The sequence below is a fragment of the Lynx canadensis genome, chromosome D3, assembly GCF_007474595.2.
Source record: "Lynx canadensis isolate LIC74 chromosome D3, mLynCan4.pri.v2, whole genome shotgun sequence".
NCBI lineage: Eukaryota > Metazoa > Chordata > Mammalia > Carnivora > Felidae > Lynx > Lynx canadensis.
This window is the reverse complement of record NC_044314.2, coordinates 58,488,037-58,508,727: the sequence shown is the minus strand read 5'-3', so window position 1 is coordinate 58,508,727 and position 20,691 is coordinate 58,488,037. Positions and strand designations below refer to the sequence as shown.

General features: G+C 42.0%; 1 protein-coding gene across 1 annotated transcript in view; it reads right to left on the bottom strand.

Moving 5' to 3' along the window:
- The window catches only part of PTPRM (protein tyrosine phosphatase receptor type M), a 794,802-nt gene that overhangs the window by 133,808 nt on the left and 640,303 nt on the right, over positions 1 to 20,691 (bottom strand). The window contains 5 exon segments of the mRNA XM_032595357.1: positions 5,387 to 5,574; positions 6,288 to 6,299; positions 10,426 to 10,452; positions 10,683 to 10,757; positions 15,081 to 15,232. Of these exon segments, the coding sequence (XP_032451248.1) occupies positions 5,387 to 5,574; positions 6,288 to 6,299; positions 10,426 to 10,452; positions 10,683 to 10,757; positions 15,081 to 15,232 (454 nt within the window).

Below are 20,691 nucleotides of genomic sequence, written 5' to 3'. Positions count from 1 at the left end.
GCTTCTCACGGCTTTCAGAGTGACGTTCAAGCTTATTGGTGGGACGCTTTGTGATCAGACCCCTAGCCCTTCCTGGGATTCGGGTTCATGGCACTAATTGCCATTTCTGAGTATGCCACTTTGTCTTGCTTTTGTGTCCACCTGGAGTCTCCCTCTTCCACTTTTTCTTAGTTAACTCTCACTTCTTCCTTCCTTCCTTCCTTCCTTCCTTCCTTCCTTCCTTCCTTCCTTCCTTCCTTCCACCCTCCCTCCCTCCCTTCCTTCTTCCTTCCTTCCTTTTAAATTTATTTACTGTCAAGTTAGCTCACACACAGTGTAACCTTGACTTCAGGGTAGATTCCCGTGATGTATCACTTATATACAACACCCAATGTTCATCCCAACAAATGCCTCCTCAGTGACCATCACCCATTTCTCCCTCCCCCCCACCCCTCTCCTCCATCAACCCTCAGTATGTTCTCTGTATTTAAGATTCCCTTATGGTTTGACTCCATCTCTGTTTGTATCTTATTTTTCCTTCCCTTCCCCTATGGTCTTCTATTAAGTTTCTCAAATTCCACATATGGATGAAATCATGATATGTCTTTCTCTGACTTATTTACTTAGCATAATACTCTCCAGTTCCACTCATGTTGTTGCAGATGGTAAGATTTCATGGTTTTTCATCACCAAGTAGTATTCCATTGTGTATATATATATACACATCTTCTTTATCCATTCATCAGTTGATGGACATTTGGGCTCTTTCCATAATTTTGCTATTGTTGAGAGTGCTGCTATAAACATTGAACTCCCACTTACTTTTTGAAGAAAGAGTCATTCTAGCCCAGCCTGGTACCCCTAGGCTCAGCAGCGTGCCCCCAGTGTCAACGAAAAGAACTGTTGCAAATCTATTTGTGGGGTTTAACCTGATGGCCGCGCCACGGTCCCTGCATGGCTGCTTCCTCCAGCGCAGTGAGCTTCCCATTGGCAGGGCCAGAAAGTTTTCCACATCCCCAGCACCCAGCAGCAGCAGATTCACAGCACTGGCTTAGTACTGCTGGTGAATTAATGAGTGCAGCAACTTGTTGAATTAACCGCCCCTCCTCCATCTTTGGCTGCCAAAGATACCACCAGAAACTTTTTTTAAAAATAAGAGCATTTTGTGGTCTGTAGTCACACCTTCCCTAGGACTTTCCTAATTTTGATATGAAAATACTCTTTTAAGCAACAAAAGGTGACAGCATATATTGAAATACTATTTTCTCCAAGTCTTTGTCCATAGAATCAAAACCTACCTACTTCCTTAAGTTACTTTTTATTTTTTTTGTTTTATTTTTTTTTTCAACGTTTATTTATTTTTGGGACAGAGAGAGACAGAGCATGAACGGGGGAGGGGCAGAGAGAGAGGGAGACACAGAATCGGAAACAGGCTCCAGGCTCTGAGCCATCAGCTCAGAGCCCGACGCGGGGCTCGAACTCACGGACCGTGAGATCGTGACCTGGCTGAGGTCGGACGCTTAACCGACTGCGCCACCCGGGCGCCCCTTAAGTTACTTTTTAATGGAACTTTTTTTAAAGTTTATTTATTTGATCGCTTCTCGGCCTTTTGGCTAAGATCAAGTGTAAGTTATTTATTTGAGAGAGACAGAGACAGTGTGAGCAGGGAAGGGGCAGAGAGAGAGGGAAAGAGAGAATCCCAAGCAGGCTCTGCGCTGTCAGCACAGAGCCCATTGTGGGGATTGAACTCAAGAAACCGTGAGATCATGATCTGAGCCGAAACCAGGAGTCGGACCACTTAACTGACTGAGCCATCCAAGTGACCCCATTTAATGGGAACTTTTGATGATACCTCAAACATGATAAGGAATCCACCTAGTGCTATAGGTGAAGCGAAAATGTACTGTGCCATAAAGTGATTGGCTCATTCTATCCTCAGAGTGCTGACCACAAGAATGACAGAGATGGAATGAAGCCACAAAAATGACACAGTCTCCCTGTAAAGCCCATTGTGTGAAGTCTCTCTTGGATCTTACTATAAGTTAGTATGTTTCTCTTTTACTAGTTAAACCTTCAACTAAGTGCCGGATTCAATTCTAGTACTTATGATGCTAAATGAGTTAATCCCCACAACAAGCTTATGGGGTTGACACTATAGTTATTCCATTTTAGGGATGAGGAAACTAAAGCCCCAGAGAGGTTACGTAGCTTGCCCGAGGTCACACAGCCCAAAAGAAGCAGAGCTGGGCTGGAATACAGGCAGTCCGGCACCAGAGCCTGTGTCCCAAACCATAGCCTCTCAGGACTCGATCTGTGAGAGTTGACACCACACCAGGCAGACAGGGCACTCCTGACTTTCGGAGTCGATAAAACGAAAGAATGCATACTTGACCACGTGGTTCACAGAGGTGTGTTGCATTAGGGTTCTAAAAGCCAAATAAACTCAGAAAAATACACGCTTAAGGGTTTTCCAGGTTCACGCTAGAGTAAATGTCCCCTGAGGATTGAGAAAGTAAAGCAAGGTAACTGTAACCGGGACCTTGCCCTGCCCTGTTGATTCCTGTCTGTTCAGTTGTGCCTCTAAAAACATGAGGGCACGGGATTCAGCGATGCACCAGGAAGGGTGGCCAGGGCAGGACTTCAGGTGGGACGCCCGGGGGTGACTCTCGTCCCTGCAGCACCCCGCATATGGGTACCCCTGCACAAGCGTCACATGCCTTGTGCGTGTCCTGCCACGGCCCCCTCTCCTATGTCAGCGCCCCACCCCCACCCCGCGCCGCTCCATGGTGGCAGTGGGAGGTGGGGAGACTTAACCTGAAAGTTACAGAGTGCTAGGATTATCCCCAAGAGAACTCTCCATTTTGCAACTCTCCCCATAATACCTTCCTGTTTGTTCCTGCTTCTCTCACTAGTGTAGGTTCTTTTAAATTTTTTTCCCTTTCTTCTTCTTTCCTTCTTTAAAAGAACCCAACCAACTGGTAATGGTTTGGGTGTTTAAAAGTATTTGAAAGCATCTCTACCCCCAGTTTATTGAGATATAGTTGACATGTAACATTGTGTAAGTTTAAGGTGTGCAGTGGGATGATCTGGTATACATATACGTTACTTTTCAGCAGTCTTCTCTGATCCACTGAATGTAGAGAAAAAAAAAAGTTCTTTGAAATGTAATTAATTAATACATTTTATTTCAGAGTGTAGCAATCCTTAATAAATCATCAATTATAATAGGTTTAAAATGAGTATCTGCTGTTTTAGTTTGCACTTATAAATCTTATTTCTTCAGGAAATATGAGTGGGAAATGATTTTTTTGTGCACTTTCAAATAGGCATCATCTACAGTGTGTTACAGGAAGTCTCGAGGTATTTTGATACAGTTCATGAAAAACTGGACTCAGGTTATTTTATGAATTGTTATTTGAGCCTATAACTAATCTCTTTGACTTTAACATCTTTAATAAACATTTGAGCAACGTACGCATTCAGAATATTGGAGAGAACGGAGACATTATCTCTGTTTGTTACGCTTCTATTTTCTCCCTAACCTAATTTTGTCTTTCATAAGATATTAATGCTTTTGGAAGCCTTCTTCTTAATCCTATTAATTCCTAAGGTAGCCTTTAAAAGTGCATGAGGAAATATGCAAAGGCAGTCAGTTTCACCGAGTTAGAAGTTAAATTGCTAAAGGTAGATGTAAGAATTCCAGGGTTGCTAAAATGCAGAACTTCATCTGAAACTACCACCTGGACTGAAATCCAACCCTCAAGGCCTGGTTTGCATTAGTCTCTGTGGCTCAGCAGCCTTCTGAGCCGAGGTCACTGGGAACACACGAGGATGCCCTTGTCAGTAGAGCGGAGCGTGTGTGTCTGTCCATTTGTCCGCATTGGCCTAAAGAGCCAGTCTTTTTTTTTTTTTTTCAACGTTTATTTATTTCTAGGACAGAGAGAGACAGAGCATGAACGGGGGAGGGGCAGAGAGAGAGGGAGACACAGAATCGGAAACAGGCTCCAGGCTCTGAGCCATCAGCCCAGAGCCTGACGCGGGTCTCGAACTCACGGACCGCGAGATCACGACCTGGCTGAAGTCGGACGCTCAACCGACTGCGCCACCCAGGCGCCCCAAGAGCCAGTCTTAAAGAAGGAGAGCAGTGGGGCAGCTCTGGCAGCTGTAATGAAATCTTTGGCAACTCAGCTGAGAAACAGAGCTAAACTCAAGACAACGCAGCATCTGGGGCATGAAATGAAGTATCATGAGGTCCCTGAGAGGAGAAAGAAGCAGAGTTTGAAACTCGTAGGGTAAGAGGCGGGAGGAAGTGATTTTTAAAATACTCTTTTTATTTTTATCTTAGAGAGAGAGAGTGCGAGAGTGAGGGAGAGCGGCAGAGGGGGAAAGAAAGCATCTTAAGCAGGCTCTGTGCTGAACTCCAATGCGGGGCTTGGTCCCATGACTCTGGGATCATGACCTGAGCCAAAATCAAGAGACAGACGCTCAACCCACTGAGCCACCCAGGTGCCCCTAAAATACTCTTAATTCCAGACAAAATGTTTTGCAGCTTTGAGGTGGTTAGGTAAAGGCAGTACCAGAAACACATTCTAAAACGTAAAAAGCTACGATGTATATATAACCTTGTTTTTATTGTATGTATGCTGCTACTTTTTCTTCACCAATGAGTGTGAATTTTACTCATTAAGGTACACAGAGAAGTCCTGCCCCTCACCAGCCACCACCCCCCCCCCCCCCGCCCTGCCCAACACACACTCCAGTGATGGTACACCTCTTTGAAACAGATTTCTTCAGATCAGTTAATTGCCTCCGGTTCCTGAATGACTTGCCAATGGAAAGAATTAGCTAACGATGGAGGTGGTAAAGAGAGCCCTGCGTTTCAGGTAAGGTAGGAGCACGTCACCATGCCTGGAGATGCTCCCGAAAGCTGCCTGCCCTAGATCCTGCTACAGCCACATGCTCTCTGGGCTGGAGGGACAACAGCTGTCACAGCCGTGACATGAGCCAGTCCCTTCACTGTGGTCTCGTCTCCAGCACATGACATCACTGGTTGGCCTGTAATTGTGTTAAGGGGACAGTATCTTCCCGGACAGCCACCACAACAGCATTAGGACTTCACATCATTCTTAATCACACAAAAAGCCAAGAAGGATAATCACGAATGGGGGGAGAGACCCTGGCAGGCCTCTGTTCTTGCTGCGCTTCTGGGGAATAAGGGAAAGGGATCCTCCCTCCTCTCTGCATTTTACGTACGTTACCTTCCCAGCAGTAAGTCTCATCGCCAGGTCGAAACGGGTGTCTAGATGAAATACAGGGTCCCGTCGCCCCGCTGCAGCAGTGGGGAGCACAGTGCCTGGCAGCAGGCCAGGGGGGCCAAGAAGGAGCCCCACGCGGAGCTGGCTCTCACCTCGTATTCCTCCTTGAAGCCGTAACCCTCGGCACACTTCATCTGCGTGATGTGTTGGAGCAGGTCTGCCACGCGGATGGCGGGGTGAAGCTGCCCGGTCTGGTAGGGCACGTCGGCCGGCTCGCGCTTCTTGTAAGTATGGGACTGCACCAGGCTGCTGGTGTCGCTGGCCATCGTGTGGCTTTCGTCTGGGAAGAGAAGGCCATGAAGGGCGTGAGGGAGGCCCAGCGGGGCCCCCGAGAACACGAAGAAGCTGCCGGCGCCATCCCTTCCACCTACGGCCACCACAGTCCCTACGGTGGTGGCCCAGCCAAAGAGGAAAGTTAAATGTTTAGAAACCTGAATGGGATTGGCGATACTGATAGGCATGAGGCAGAGATCTCCGTTTTTACAAAGCAGTCCAAACGATATATCGCTTTCACAAAGCTAGTTGGGAGGAACCCTTCAGCCTTTGGGTGCTGAGGTTTATGGAAGTTTCAGCCTGAAACTTCACCAAGGCCTGGCGCGAAGCCAGCCTTGTATTTATTCTTCCAAAGATCCGTTGACCAGTTTGTATGATGAAGTAATAAACAAACTCCGTACAAATGTTCCGTGAGCAAAATAAAAGTGCACAGAATGGGTTGGCTTATAAAGCTAGCGATGAAAACATGAACTTGACACATGAAATCCAAGGAAAGCGGAAATCGAAAACGGAACTGGATCTGATGGGTCCCTTGCATGCGCCAGTGACGGAAAGCTTGACAGAAGACTGTGGACCAGCACATCACACATGGAATGTTCTACAAGAGCTAACATGCAGGCCGGCACGCAGCAGAACCAGCTGGCTTTGTCCGAATCTACAGATAAGACACACACTCCCGATCCCTCCACACCTTTTCCGTGGGCGAATGGGGGAACTTACCATTTATTGGCACTTTTAAGAAGGTACATATCAGGAGAAAAGAGGAGGAGAAAAAGGAAACAGGGCATAAGCAATAGTACTGTGTGAATAATTACAGGTCGTTTTAATTCTGTGCTTTACTTTTATAGTTAAGTTTTCTCTTCGTAGGTGATCAGAGGTCAAAGCCTCAAGTCTCCCATCATGTTAGGATGGGGGTGTCTTATTTAAACACTCAATAACAAAAAGGAGGCTAAAATAGTATCATAATCGCTTTTTTATCCCCCATGAACTAAGTAACGACTAGATAAAAGTCTTATTTGTACTTGACACATTTTCTCATTTAAATTCCTCGAACAGGTCAAACCAAATGGTACGACAAAACTAATGTCAAAATTTGGTCAAATAAGCCTAAAGAGGCTATATTTTAATGGAAGACTCCTAGCAAATTAGATTAATGAACTGCAGAAATTGTAGCTTTGGAAAAAAAAAAAAAAAACGTCTTACGCAGGAAGGTGCTATTAGATTAAGAGTTGGACGTGCTACAGGTTAGCTCATTATAGTGCTGAATCCCTTTAGCCGTTTTGTGACTGAGGATGTGTCTCACAAAATACAATGCTCCCTTCACTTAAAACGAGAATGTTAAATCAAAATTGAGTTCAGGTATAAAGAATTAAAACATCCATAAAAAACGGGTATGTTCATTTTTTAAAAAAATTACCAGATTGTTTATCCATATAGGGAATTCAGCCATGGGTATTCTTTCTTTCTTTCTTTCCTTTTTTATTTTTTTTAACTGAGAGATTCAGCTCCAAAGGAAATTTAGCTCAAGGACACTCGGTTAGCTGGGCCTGGTTTTCAAACCTCAGTACTATCTGCATCGCAAAGCACCTGGGGATGCATGGTATGAAAGGTGGGACACAAGTGTAGTTATGTTGCTGTTGCTGAAATGGCACCTGGGTCACTACAAGGTGGCTAAAGACACAAAGACAAAATAAAAAAGGGTGGTAAGTTGATTTTATGAGTTGGTCTCTCATTTGGATTTGCTTTGAAATGTAGCCACTCGGATGTTCCCATTTTATTAGGACAGCCGCGAGTAAGCCGGGATGTTTTCACATCACATTTGCTTGCTGGCGACTGCCAAGCTCATCAAGGGGGTGCAGGGTCCCTGCTGAAGTACTGAGCCCGTGGAGCTTTTAGCCACTCCAGCAGGAAGTCCTGTTCTTTATACTAAAATAAATGGAACATTAATTAGTTTCCCCCCTGTGCATCTCTCCTTCTCTCAGTTCTGTACCTTTTGGGAGGAACATAATTAAATGGCCTCCATTGTGGACTGACCTTCTAAACTTCCCACACAACTCTGGTCCTAGGGCCAGGCATTCTTGGAAGGTTTAATTCCCAGAGCGACAACCACTGTTACCATTATGCTCGTCACCACCCCGCCCCCCCCCCCGCCGCATTATGATCTCGGCCTCATAACTAGCGTGCGGACCCATCTTTATGCATTTAAACGCTACCGAGGCCATCTAAGAAATGAGTGCTATTATCGAGTACATAGATATCGAGGGGGGAATAGAAGGTTTCTTGTGCCATATGTGTTATGAAACTGGGTCACCTACCCTATTAGAAATTTTTGATTCCACCAAAATTAGTGATTCATGATTAAAATTAGCGATTTAATTAGTGATTTTTAAAAAGAATGATCACTGATAACATATATACCATTTGTCACTGATTTCCTGTGTTTGCCTAAAAATTATCCACTAACAATGTTTTTCAGTTACAAACTTTGCCTAAGAGGAAATCAGGAACACAGCTTCTCACTAACAGTTCTGATGGTTTTTGAAGAACTGGGAATTAATTCTACCTATATCCTTTAATAGATTATCTTGAATTCTCAACAAACCAGCTGAAAGAACTAGAATTGAAATGAGTGCTATGTTTCTGAGTGCTATTATATCTACTTATCCTGATATCAGTATCTATTAGCATTTATTTACCGAGAAAGATCTATATCTATCAATCGTTATCTATCTATCTATCTATCTATCTACCTATCAATCTCTCTCCCTCTCTCTCCCTTACTCTCTCTCTGTCTCTCTTTTTGTCTTGGCAAGACAATGATGTAAAGGCGTACTAAAACTCTGTGCGTTAAGCTGGGCACCTCAGCACATAAGAATAAAAGGTGGAGATAACAGAGGATCTTAGGGTGCCAAGCTCCAAGTCACAAAAATTTTGTGAGCATTTGCTCGTCTTAATTGTAAATTGCAATAGCGTTGTTCCCCAAATGTGCCAGAGTAGATGTACAGCTTATCTTCTTCCCATGGTATCAAGGCATAACCTCATTAATGCTTACTATGGGATATACAGACTCACATTTGCACCAAACTCGTGGGGGGAGCAGTTCGCAAACACTGCCATGTGCTGCGTTGGTACATACGTAAGCCAGACGTGATCACACTTACTTGTCAATCTGGCTGACTTACTTTTCACAAACGTACATCATGTTTGCTACTTGAATTGTCTGTTCGAGTGATTCCCTTTTGGTAGAGAAGCCTAACCAAGTTTAAAAGATGTCATTAGTGTTTGTAATAACAAAGCAGCGACTTTAAAAAATGATATTTGTTTAATAAGCTTATCTTAATCCTGCTGTGCAATCTGAACGTTTTCTTCCCTCTGACGGTGCACAGCTCAGCCCTCCCTACTCCAGCTCCCCCAAGGTCAGAACGTCTACTGGAGGAGCTGCAGGATGAATGCCACGGCACACAAAGAAATCGCAAATCTTCGCTTCTCGAAAGATTCTGCAAATGTCATCTGCATGTAGAGTACATTGTTCGGGTGCCTAAAATTAGCTTGTGCCCCTTATGTATGAAAAGAATAAAAATGCAGCCTTCTCCCATATAGCTGGCACTCTAAGGGGGGGGAAGGGGGGTTGGTGAGCTCTGTTTGTTAGCCCTCAAAATGATGCAAATTCAAAAATTTGGGTTTACGTCCGTTCTCAAACTTCTGTCTGAGTTCCTATGGAACTCAGGCCACAAACTTGCTTAAGCCCAGAAAACGCCGTAAGGAAAACAAATGACCCTCTATGCGAAAATCGTAACAACTCAGAGAAAAGAGAAGCACAGGGGGAAAAACTGTGTTGCAAAGATATCAACCCTTGTAAAGAGAATTAGGAAGCACAAAGTCAAACAGCTGTGGATGAAAGTCTTGCTACGGTGAATTGGTATATACCTTGAAGTCGTTTGTGTTGTGCTCCTTTTCGGTAAGGTTAGTAGTAGAAAGAGAACACAGCTGTGATACACTTGGGTTATTTATGCATCTCAAATGCAATAGCAGCTCATGTTGGTTTGGTTATAGCCAGGTAATGCCATTTCTCCAAAACCCTCTTACATGGGACAAACGGGATTTTTTTTTTTTTTTTTTTTTTTTTTTTTTTTTTTGCAGCTCCTGGCTGGGAACAGCTCATATTTTCACTGCATTCTGCCCCACTGGGCTAACATTTTATTTCATTTCTCGTGACATCTGACACATAATACACCATGTGATTATAAAGTGCCATCTTGTCACTTTGCTGCTGAGAACATCAGCTCCTTTGAAATTCCAGCATGTGACAGACACTTTGGAATGCTGGGGCGGGGGCCGTGAGTGGCGTGGAGGAGGGGTAGGGGGCCAAAACTCGACTGTGATCATTTTTCTGCATAACATTTGGCATAATCAGAAAAAATGCTATTTTTGAAATTGAAGTTTTTAGCGCTTAGTGATAAGTGAAAATAAGAAGTGATTTTTACTTTTACGACCTCACATTACAGAATTCAGCTCTTAGAAATACACAGCTGAGTGATGACATACTGTGTTTTTCCTTGGGATCAAATCTGACTTGAAGTTCTGAACACAGAAAGGGAAAATACTAGAGCTGGGATCGTTCATGTGAGTCTTTTGGTATCATTTCCAACATAACATGAGGCTAACCCTTCTTATCAATGGAGACTGTTTGGAGAAAGTCTTTTTATTATCTCTGCCCTCCCCCCAGGCCACCCGCCACCCCCTTGTCCTGCTTACAATCACTGCATCATATAGACTAGAACTCCAGGCTCCTACAGAGTGGCCTCTGACTTTGTAAATTACTCCTGCAATAAACTGTGATAAAGGGAAATGTTCTCACCTAAAATTGCAGTTGGCACAAATGGGTCTGTCATACATCATAAGCAGGTCAATGCAGAGAAAGTAAAAAGAGAGAGAACAGTAAATGACTGATGAAAGGCCCCCCACTTTTCCCGCAGAAAGCCATAGAAAGCATCGGGTTACAACACATCACACATATTAAGCTCCTAAAGCATCATGGACAGCAAAGTGAGAGCGTGGACTGATACTGATTGCTAAGGGCTTATGCACGGATGCAACAGTGGAAGAATCTGTTACCTGGGTAGTAGGAATTGGGCACCGATGTGCTCAGTGTATTCGTTTTCATTGTGAAGGATGATGGTGAAGACACAGCTGTAAAGGAGAGAGGAACTAGTCAGCAGTTGCAGGAGGCAAAGCCTGAAAACACAGCCCTCCAAGGTCACTCAGAAGGACACCATACTGGTAGAGACCTGACTGAAGAAACGCCAGACATCTACTGAAGCCTATGTGGTCAATCTTATCATTCCCTGCTGTCTCCAGGGAATCACTTGTATTTTAGAGGCAGGTACCCTTTTATCGCTTAAAAGGTTTTCTTACCCCACAAATGAGGAAAAACCCCCATTTTGAATCGAGAAATTCATTAGACTTTTATTTTGACTTCTAGCCTTTGCTTGTAGAATTCTAGCATCACACCAAGTTGTTTTTTTTTTCTTTTTTTAAACTAAGGGTTTGAGAAGGTGTCTACACGTGGCTTTTGAAGAATTTTAATGTCAATTTTTGCAGTTTGCTGACTCCTCTCCTTCCTCCTATTTTGGATATTCTGAGAACTTTCCACAAAGTTATGACCTGGTTTATGAAAAATAAAGGTGATGTTTCATGTGCACTATATTTAAGATGAAAGCTGCATGCCTGTATATCGCGCTATTAGTCTTTTAAATCTTTATAAAAAATGCTTATTTTTCTTTGAAACTTTCCTCCGAAAGATTGAGGATTTAACTCTTAGACCTCTTCTCTCTCCCTGTTATGGAGAGGGGAAGTCAATCCCATCCAATTTATCTGATTTCATTTAAAGTGGATATTTCCTTTTCTAAAAGTAGTTTGTGAACTCTCTTCAACATCTTAATTGATTAGTGCTTTACAATCACTTTAATTTCATTAAAGTGTAAAGATAAATGATTTGACTGTGCTCAAGTGTTTAAGCTGGTTAAACGTAAATCTAAATCTTAACTTTCTGATGTAGTTATATGATTTATTTGATGCTAAAGTTTTGGATCAGGACACTAATACCCAATTACATCATTTTATTATGGGAAGAAGTACTAAAAACCTGTGTTTAGGTACTAAACACAGTACTAAATACAGTACTAAACACAGTACTAAATACAGTACTAAAAACCTGTGTGTTATCTTTATTCTGCTGACACGTTAATATATTTTAGCTCTCCTAAAGCAGTTCCTTCATGACGGTGTTTTTAAACTTCTGTTTATATTTTTAAAATGTAGAATTAATAAATGACAGACCAAGAACCAGAATCCAGACTGCCTGTCATTTATAAGATATTTTTCTAAATTAAAGAGGTATCATATTTATAATGCATGTTTATGGTAAACTGCCAGGAAAAAAGAGAGCAACTGATGAAAATAAGAACAAAAAACCTGAGTACTTATAAAATGTGCTAGGGTCAGCGAGAAGAACGCCTATTACCTGCAGACATTTTTATGTCATTGGTAAACATGCGCAAAGCAGATACAAAATAGCCGTGTTTATTTTCACTTTTTAAAAAAATGTATTTTAAATACTCTTGTCTTTTGTAAAAATTAAGCCCAATCCCACCATACACATTTATTTCCCCCCTGGTGTAACATACTAAAAGAAGATGGTACAGGGGCACCTGGGTGACTCAGCTGGTTGAGTGTTCAACTTCAGCTCAGGTCATGATCTAACGGTTTGTGAGTTCAAGCCTGGTGTGGGGCTCTGTGCTGACAGCTCAGAGCCTGGGGCCGGCTTCGGATTCTGTCTCCCTCTCTCTCTCTACCCCTCCCCTGCTCACACTCTGTCTCCCTCTCTCTCTGCCCCTCCCCCACTCACGCTGTACCTTTCTGTCTCTCAAAAATAAATAAACACTAGGGGCGCCTGGGTGGCTCAGTCCGTTAAGCGTCCGACTTCGGCTCAGGTCATGATCTCGCGGTCCGTGAGTTCAAGCTCCGCGTCGGGCTCTGTGCTGACCGCTCAGAGCCTGGAGCCTGTTTCAGATTCTCTGTCTCCCTCTCTCTCTGACCCTCCCCCGTTCATGCTCTGTCTCTCTCTGTCTCAAAAATAAACAAATGTTAAAAAAATTAAAAAATAAATAAATAAATAAATAAACACTAAAAAAAAATTTAAAAGAAGATGGTACAACTCCCATTTGCTTTGGTGGACAGATCCCCCGTTCTCATAAATATTCTTGTGCTTATTTTTAAATTTTCCAATTGCATTTTTTTTTCAGTGTCTCATTTCTAAAAGCTACTTGCCTCATGACCCTAAAAGATGTCAGACGTACCCAGACTTGCAATTGGTTTGGGGCTGGACGCCTAGGGGTCTAATGAACCCCTCTCCTGCACATTTCCTCCCTCAGCAGCTCGCCTTTTATTTTGAAGGCACTAAGACAGCACTACGATAAAGTCTGCTGTCAGGGTCACTCCTGATGGTTGGGGATTCGATGGCACCTTGTCATTGCTCAAAGAGTGGGGGACAAATGGAACGCCTACTGCTGTGTTTCCTCCTCCACTGGCTTTATTGACAGGAGGCACAAGATAATGGCTCATGGCAGATGAGCCATGGAAGCTGATGCTGGTTTCTGCAGCAACCTCTTTGCCTGAGCATTTCTGGATTTCTACAGATACTCTCACTTTTTGAAAAGTAACTGCCAAATTAAATTTCCTGTCCAGAGGCAAATATCCCCTGTTGTTCAAACTTCAAAAGCCTAGAAACTACTCATGTAGGTTTCCACTCTGGGCAGGTAATTCCTAGTAAATTTATGCGTGAGGAGTTTCACCATGAAATAGGAAATTTGGAACATTAATGGGTTATCCTAGAAAGTGAGAACACCTTTCTGTGTGGCCTCTTTCATAATGACATTGAAGAAATGATCACTACTACCAGGATTCTGACCCTGTTGGTGGTAGGCGGGACTCTTCCCATCCCAGCCCACAAGAGTGCATCGCAAATTGTTTTTATTTGGTCACTGAATGCAATATACATATGTATGTATATATATGTATGTATATATATATGTATGTATATATGTATGTATATATATATATGTATGTATATATATATAAACTATTTGATACAAAAAAAGAGAAGATTCTATGAAAAAAGGGGGTGTAGTTTGTGGGATACTGGAGTACTATAGATTATGTCACCTGCACTGAAAATGACACCAAAGGGCAAAGAGCAATGACCGAGGGTGAGGAGAGCCACCCTCCCCACTGGGGTGACAGCTGACAGACATGCCTGCTGAACCCTTGGTCCACCGGGCAAGGTGTGCATGTAGAAGAATAAATGTAGTGCCTCTAAGTAGGAAGAGGTAGGCAACTACAGCCACCATAAACAGAAAGCAGTCAGCGGCAGAACTCTCTGGAGCCTCACTGAATTTAGGAGAAAGGCAAAGTGTGGGAGAGGTGGACACTGACCACACAGTGACTGGAGAAGGGGCTGGGAGATGGGGGGAGGCGCCTGAGAGCTGCAGAAAAGAACAGGCCAAGGGTGGTCAGGATGCGGCATACATTGTCCATGCTGGTATAAGGCCTCTCCCTGCTCCCCAGCCCGAGACCCCAATTCCGTGCTTCCCAGTCACGGTTCCAGCCTTTCTGCACGGTGATAGCTGCATTTTTGTTCCATCCTCTTGCTGAATTTTGCAGCCAGCATCAGCAGCAGTCTGTGGGCATGGATTTCACACAGGAAAGAAACCTCTGACCTTGAACCCAGCATGGCCATGCACTACAGAATCAGGCATCCAACGTGGGACTTACTTCTGGTCTCTGAGAAGATCACCAGGGACACAACAACTGCTCCTTTTTGTTCTTCATGTACTCAATCTGATTGGAAGCTTTCTAAAATAATGCCTTGTACCTGGATCACAGGTGGTAGTACGGGAAGGTATTAGCTGAAACTCGGTTTACCCACCTGGTGTGAGATGGAAGACTTGTGAAGCGCAAATACAGTTTAACTTATTAATTGCCGCTAATAGCCCTATAATAAAGGCAGAACCTGTCAGCTAAACAAATAAACAACTAACTTGTTACTCAATTTAGCGAACTGTTTTAGAACAGGCTTCACTGTGCAATTCCACACCTGGCTAGCTTACGAACAGGAACTCAACAACAAAAAGGTTGATGAGAAGCAGGTGCCTTCTCCTTCAAGAAAAAAAAAGCCTTCTCATTAATGCTCTCTAAGGCTTTATAGAAACTTAATTGTGGCTACCTGTGCTCCCTGCTCTGGTCCTACCATCTTCGCAGTATCATCCGTTCCTAGGCAATCCAGCGCTCCCAGAGAAGTTTTCGGAATCACTTAAGGGGATGGTGAAACCAACAGGGCATAAGGATTCTTCAGGGAGTTTTATTATTTTGTTTGTTTTTTTAATTGCCCAGGACTATCCAGCATCCTGAAGAACCACAGAAATGTGTTAGAAGCTAAGAAATGTAGGTACTTACATCTCCCGTTCAGATTGTGTGTGTCCATGAATGAGAACGCCTCGTCGCAGTTGGTGCCTTGCTCGGCATAGCTCTTGTCCATTGAGTTCACCATCACGGTCATCTCCTGCCGGGTGCTGCTCATTGTCTCCTTCCGCTTCTTGGCTAGTTTCCTTAGGACAAAGAGTTCATTATATAGACATGCAATGTGAATGGAAGATGGGGCCTTGACATGTGTATTGAGTGCAGGAATAACTTCTATGGAGTTATTGGTATTCATTCAAAACATCTATTTATGGTGGCTTTTAGATGTCAGGGTCTCTGCCAACTGCACGGACACAGAGATGAAAAACATCCTCTGCCCGTCCTCAAAAAACCCACAGCGCCATCAGGAATATACAGCTTAAAATATTACTTTCTGTGTTCCTGCTATACGCTAAATTAAAATGACCAATGGCCCTAGCACAATACAATCATAATCCATTAAACTGAGAAGCTTCTAGAGTTACTTTATACTATATTTTTTTCTACATTCAGTGTCAAAGAGTAGATCTTCTAGTAAATATCTGCCAAACAAAACTGAAATAATCCAGGGACGGATCTAGGAGGCGTATTGTAGAACTTAAAAACAAAAGTAGGCAAGGAATGAAGAGAGGAGTGCAACTGGGTGATGTGCAGAAAGGGAGAAGGCATGACACACAGCCTACCCAGGGCAGGGGAGCTCAGGCCTCGGGTGCATCGGATGGCATATCCTGACTTCTCAGATGGCTGTGACATGACTAAATTCCCCATGACTCCAGACTAGTTCCTCACCCAGGCAGGTCAACAAAGCAAAGGGTAATGAAATTTCAAGGTGTTGGCGTCCCGTGGAGAGTTTAGCAAAGGAGTAAGTCCCTATGTCCCCTCCCTCGATGGAAGAGAATACAAAAAGGTCACGGAAGTTAGAGAGATTTCCCATTATTTTAGAGACACGGTTTAATTCTGGCCTCTGCATCCTGCTCAGTGACCGTCAAAAACTCATAATCTCAAGTTACAGATACCTGGACAAAGCCATAAAAACGTAAGGGAAGTGACACACAAATAAAAAGATGAAGCAAATTTTTACAGTTCTTACTACCAGAGGTTGTTTTATGTACTGGGACAGCCAAGAATAGAATGAGAGATGCTTAAGAGAAAGGTATAAAGTGAGAAGGTTTAAGACTATCGCCCCATAATGCCAAAGATATTACGTCCTAAAATATTCTAATTCCGCCAAAGCACTCAGCAGCATTTACAAAAGAAAATGGCAGCTATTTCTAGTAAATCATCTTGACTCTGATTGACCTAGGACACAGCAGAATTTAAAATGAGTCACATAATCAAAATCACGCCCATATTAGGTGATTGCTAATGCAATGTAAGACATTGACAACATTAGACCATATGGATAATCTTTATTGTCATTTCCAAATGCCACATAATCCAAATGCTTTCTTGCCTGTAGTTATAATAATCTTTTAATTTCATACTTTGAAGGCAGAAGGGTTGCATTAATAAGTTGCCCTTTTTATGACTAAAAGTTGTGGGAGAAAAAGATCCATTTTAAACAGAAAAATGAAAATCATCTATAACTTCTATGACAGCATTAAAGTTGTAAAGATTTTAAAAAGCAACCTGGAGTGGCTTCTCTGGGAGCTGGCATTCTTCTCTTGCCAGCGTGCAGACCGTGATGGTCTTCTCTGAAGCCCACCCTACCCCCCACCCCCCGCCTTATTTTCTAGCCTGCCATGCTAGTCTGAGCTTGGTTGTTCTCAACAGGTGTTCTGGACAGAGGCAGCAACCGGGCTCAGGTTCCGCAGCTGCGGGTACAATAACACATTTTCTCTGCACTTCTGAATCTGGCAGCTCATTGGGAAAGCATTCTTAAGCCAGGTCCCCCCAGGAACACTGAAGTGGAGGACTGAGATAATTAGCTCCATAATTCAGGCAAAACATCCCCTTTACAAAACATCCCCTTTATGCCGGAATGTCTTTGATTTGTTTTGGACTGATTTATGCAGATACCTGCTTCAATAGTCTTGTTTCGTTCTGCCTATGAAGAAGGGCATTGCCAAGTTCACCAACCTTCCCTCTTTGTCTTTTCTTATTTGTGTTCTAACCTAATCCTTATAGGTTAGAAATGACAGCGAATGTGCTTCTGGTGGTGAAGGGGGTTGGGGGATGTGTGCACCAATAAAAGCTAAGCTTTGGACTGGAAAAGATCTATCTCCTTGCTAATCCTCCATCTGTGTGGATGAATGTCAGTAACGTCAAGCTACGTACTTCATTGCTGATCATCTTTAAGCACAAAAGAAACCCATTAAGGACCCATGAGAGCCAGCTCGAATCAGAGGTCCTGTCAGAGACCCACAGCTTTAAGTTTATATTAAGCACATACTCTGTTCATGAACCTTTTTCAAAACCCAGCTCACAATGCCCTTAAGCTCTAGCAGGTGGATCCTCCATGGAGGTCCCAGACACTGTAAATTTCAGGAAAAAACAGAAATCCAGGTTTTATGTGGACTCCTTTAATTTTTTAAATGTTGTCAAATCATTCAAATTCGAAAATTAAAGCACGATGTGGCCCCAACAAAAGAATACTTCTGCTCTCCATTAATGTAGGAGCACTTATATACGTATTAGAATGGAAGGGAGTGGAACTAACATATAATGCCCAATAGAAAGTGTGTGACAGTACTTTACAAGTGTTACCTCATCTGATCCTAGTAATCCTGTAAGAGCTCTTACTTCCTAATTTACACATGAAGGAGAGGCGCCTCAGAGAAGTAAGGTGACTTATCCAAATGTCACAGATGGCACCCCAGATCCCTTGACCCCAAAGACACCCATTCCAGAACAATATGTTATTTCTAGTGAAGGATTTCATTACATTTCCTTACAAGTTACATTAAAATTAATACCAACTTGTATGAATACTCTATCTTCTCATAAGTAAATATAATGCTTTGGAAAAGTAAGATTAACTTACCGGCACCTAGCCAATTACACAAAGAGATGGTGTTCAATATGCTTGTTAATGGAATTAATCATTATCGTACCACAGTATTATTTTCTACAACCTACGTATCAAAAGTAGCTTGCTTGGTTATGGAGGTTTTGAGTTATTGCTTGGAATTTTCATTTTTTCTTATACATAGACAGCTAAATGCTGTGGTCCATAATTACAGATTGCTGAGGAAGGTTGGATTTAGAACTGAGGCTTGGAAATGACTGTGGATAAATGGAAGTTTTTTTTCTCTTTTTTCTATTTCTCTTTTAAGCTTTGTGTTTCAGATCTGGATTTTTTTTAAGTGAAAACTTCTAAAACTGTCAGAAAAACTTTGTGAACATAATGAAATAAAGTGTTTTGTGCAGGGAAACCCCTAAAGTGAAAGGACTTTTCTCTGCAATCTTATTTAAAGACACAAGGAAATTTATTTCCCATTTTGATTTTTAACAGATTGTTGCCTAAAATATTTTTAATCTCCAATCTCCAAATGTAGTTCCATTAATCTCAAAGGCCCATAATAATAATAACAAATTTCTAACAACATCTAAAAATGGATCATAAAAAATTAGAGAGAAGACTTGTTTACAGTCCAACATGTAAAGAGCTTGGAAGTCATCAGTCTGTTCTAACAAGTAAAAAGCTGAACAAACTGAAAATCAACAACTCTTCTTAGCTTTTTGTCAGATAATTGAGGTTACAGGACAAACTGCGGCTCCCAAAACCACAGAGACAAACAGGTGAATACAAAGAAACCTAATCCACCAGAACAGAAACTGATGAGCAGAGAGCTCTGTGAGAACCAGCACCAGAGTAGGAAAGCTTAAGCCATAATTAATGAATTAATGAGGCTCAGGTGGACAAGTCTGAGACTTAAAAACTCTAGAGGGGTGTCTAGTCTTAGGTACCCACACTTTTGTGAGTTGTATCCTTAAGAGCCCTACCAGATCATCAAGGTAAAGATTGGAGGAAAAAACCCCTAAGCTTCCAGCAGAAGGAGACGGAAAGCAGCCACTTTGAAATACACCCAGAGCAGAGCATTTCTGTGCTTCTTGAAAAAGATCGCCCTCGAGAGGAAGAATTACTAGAGCCTAACCTGTTGGGGTTTTATCAAAGCCTAACCTATCTGGGGGAAAAGAAATCTCCAACTCCAGCTCCCTACAGCCATCCTGTCCCACCCAGTGGTGGGTTACTGAGAAGCACTAGAGAAGGTCACAGCCTAGAAGCACAAATTCACTAAAAGACTAAGACCTAATCATAGATCTATAGAATGCCTTCCCTCCCCCAGTACCCACTATTACATTACTAAAGATCTATTTACAGCAGTTCCTTTTATCCAGTACATCAAGTCTGGATGTCAGTAAAAAATTACAAGGCATATTAAAAGGCAAAAAACACAGAAGAGACAGACCAAGCATTGGACTAAGACTCAGATGGCAGGGATGTTGGAATGATCAGATAAGGTATTTACGATAACTACGATTAATATGCCAAGGCATGCCAGAACAGATGGATAACACAAGCAGAGATGGGAATTCTAAGTAAAAATATAAAAATAAATGCTAGAGATAAAAAAAATCTGTAACAAATGCAAACAATGCATTTGATGGGATCATTAGGAGAGCAGACATGGCTGAGGAAAGAATCTCTGAGATGAAAGATAGGACACTAGAAATTTCTAAAACTGAACAGTAAAGGAAAAAAAGACTGAAAAAAGATAGGATACCCCCAAACTATGGAACAACTACAAAAGGTGTAATATACATGTAGTGAGAAACCAGAATAAGAAGAAAGGAATGGAAACAATATTTGAAGCAACAGTGATGGAGAATTCCCCCAAATTATGTTAGACACTGGAATAAATCGGAGAAGCTCAGAGTATACCAAAAAGGATAAATACCAACAAATCTACACTGAGGCATATCATATTCAAACTGAAAATACTTCAAAGATAGAGAAAAAAAATCTTGAAAGAAGACACAGGGGAGAAAACAGCTTACTTACACAGGAGCAAAAATAAGAATTGTATCTGAATTCTCCTCAGAAACCATGAGCCAAGAAGATAGAAAAGTGACATATTTAAAATAGTGAGAGAAAAAAAAAACCAACAACCTAGAATTCTGTCTGTACCCTGTGAAATTATCCTTTCAAAGTGAAGGAAAAACAAAGATTTTCTCAGACAAAAATTGAGGGAATTTGTTGTCAGTAGATCTGCCTTGCAAGAATTTTTAAATGGAGTTCTTCAGAAAGAAGGAAAATGGTATAGATCAGAAATTCAGATCAACATGAAAAAGGAAGAGGCCTAGAGAAAGAATAAATGAAAGTAAAATAAAAACTGTTATTTACTTATTCTTAATTGATCCAGTAAATAACAGTTTCTTCAACATAATAATGGCAACAATATAATTGATGATAGTTTAAGTAAAATGAACTACCTAAAATTACGCTATCTGTGATGCAGAATAATGTCATGTGAAGGTAGAGTTGGATTAGTAGTAAATGTATATTGCTAAGTATAGGGTAACACTAAAAAAGTAAAAAAAAAACACAGAAAGGAAAGAAAATGGAACAATATAAAATGCTCAATTAAAACCACAAAGTCAGAAA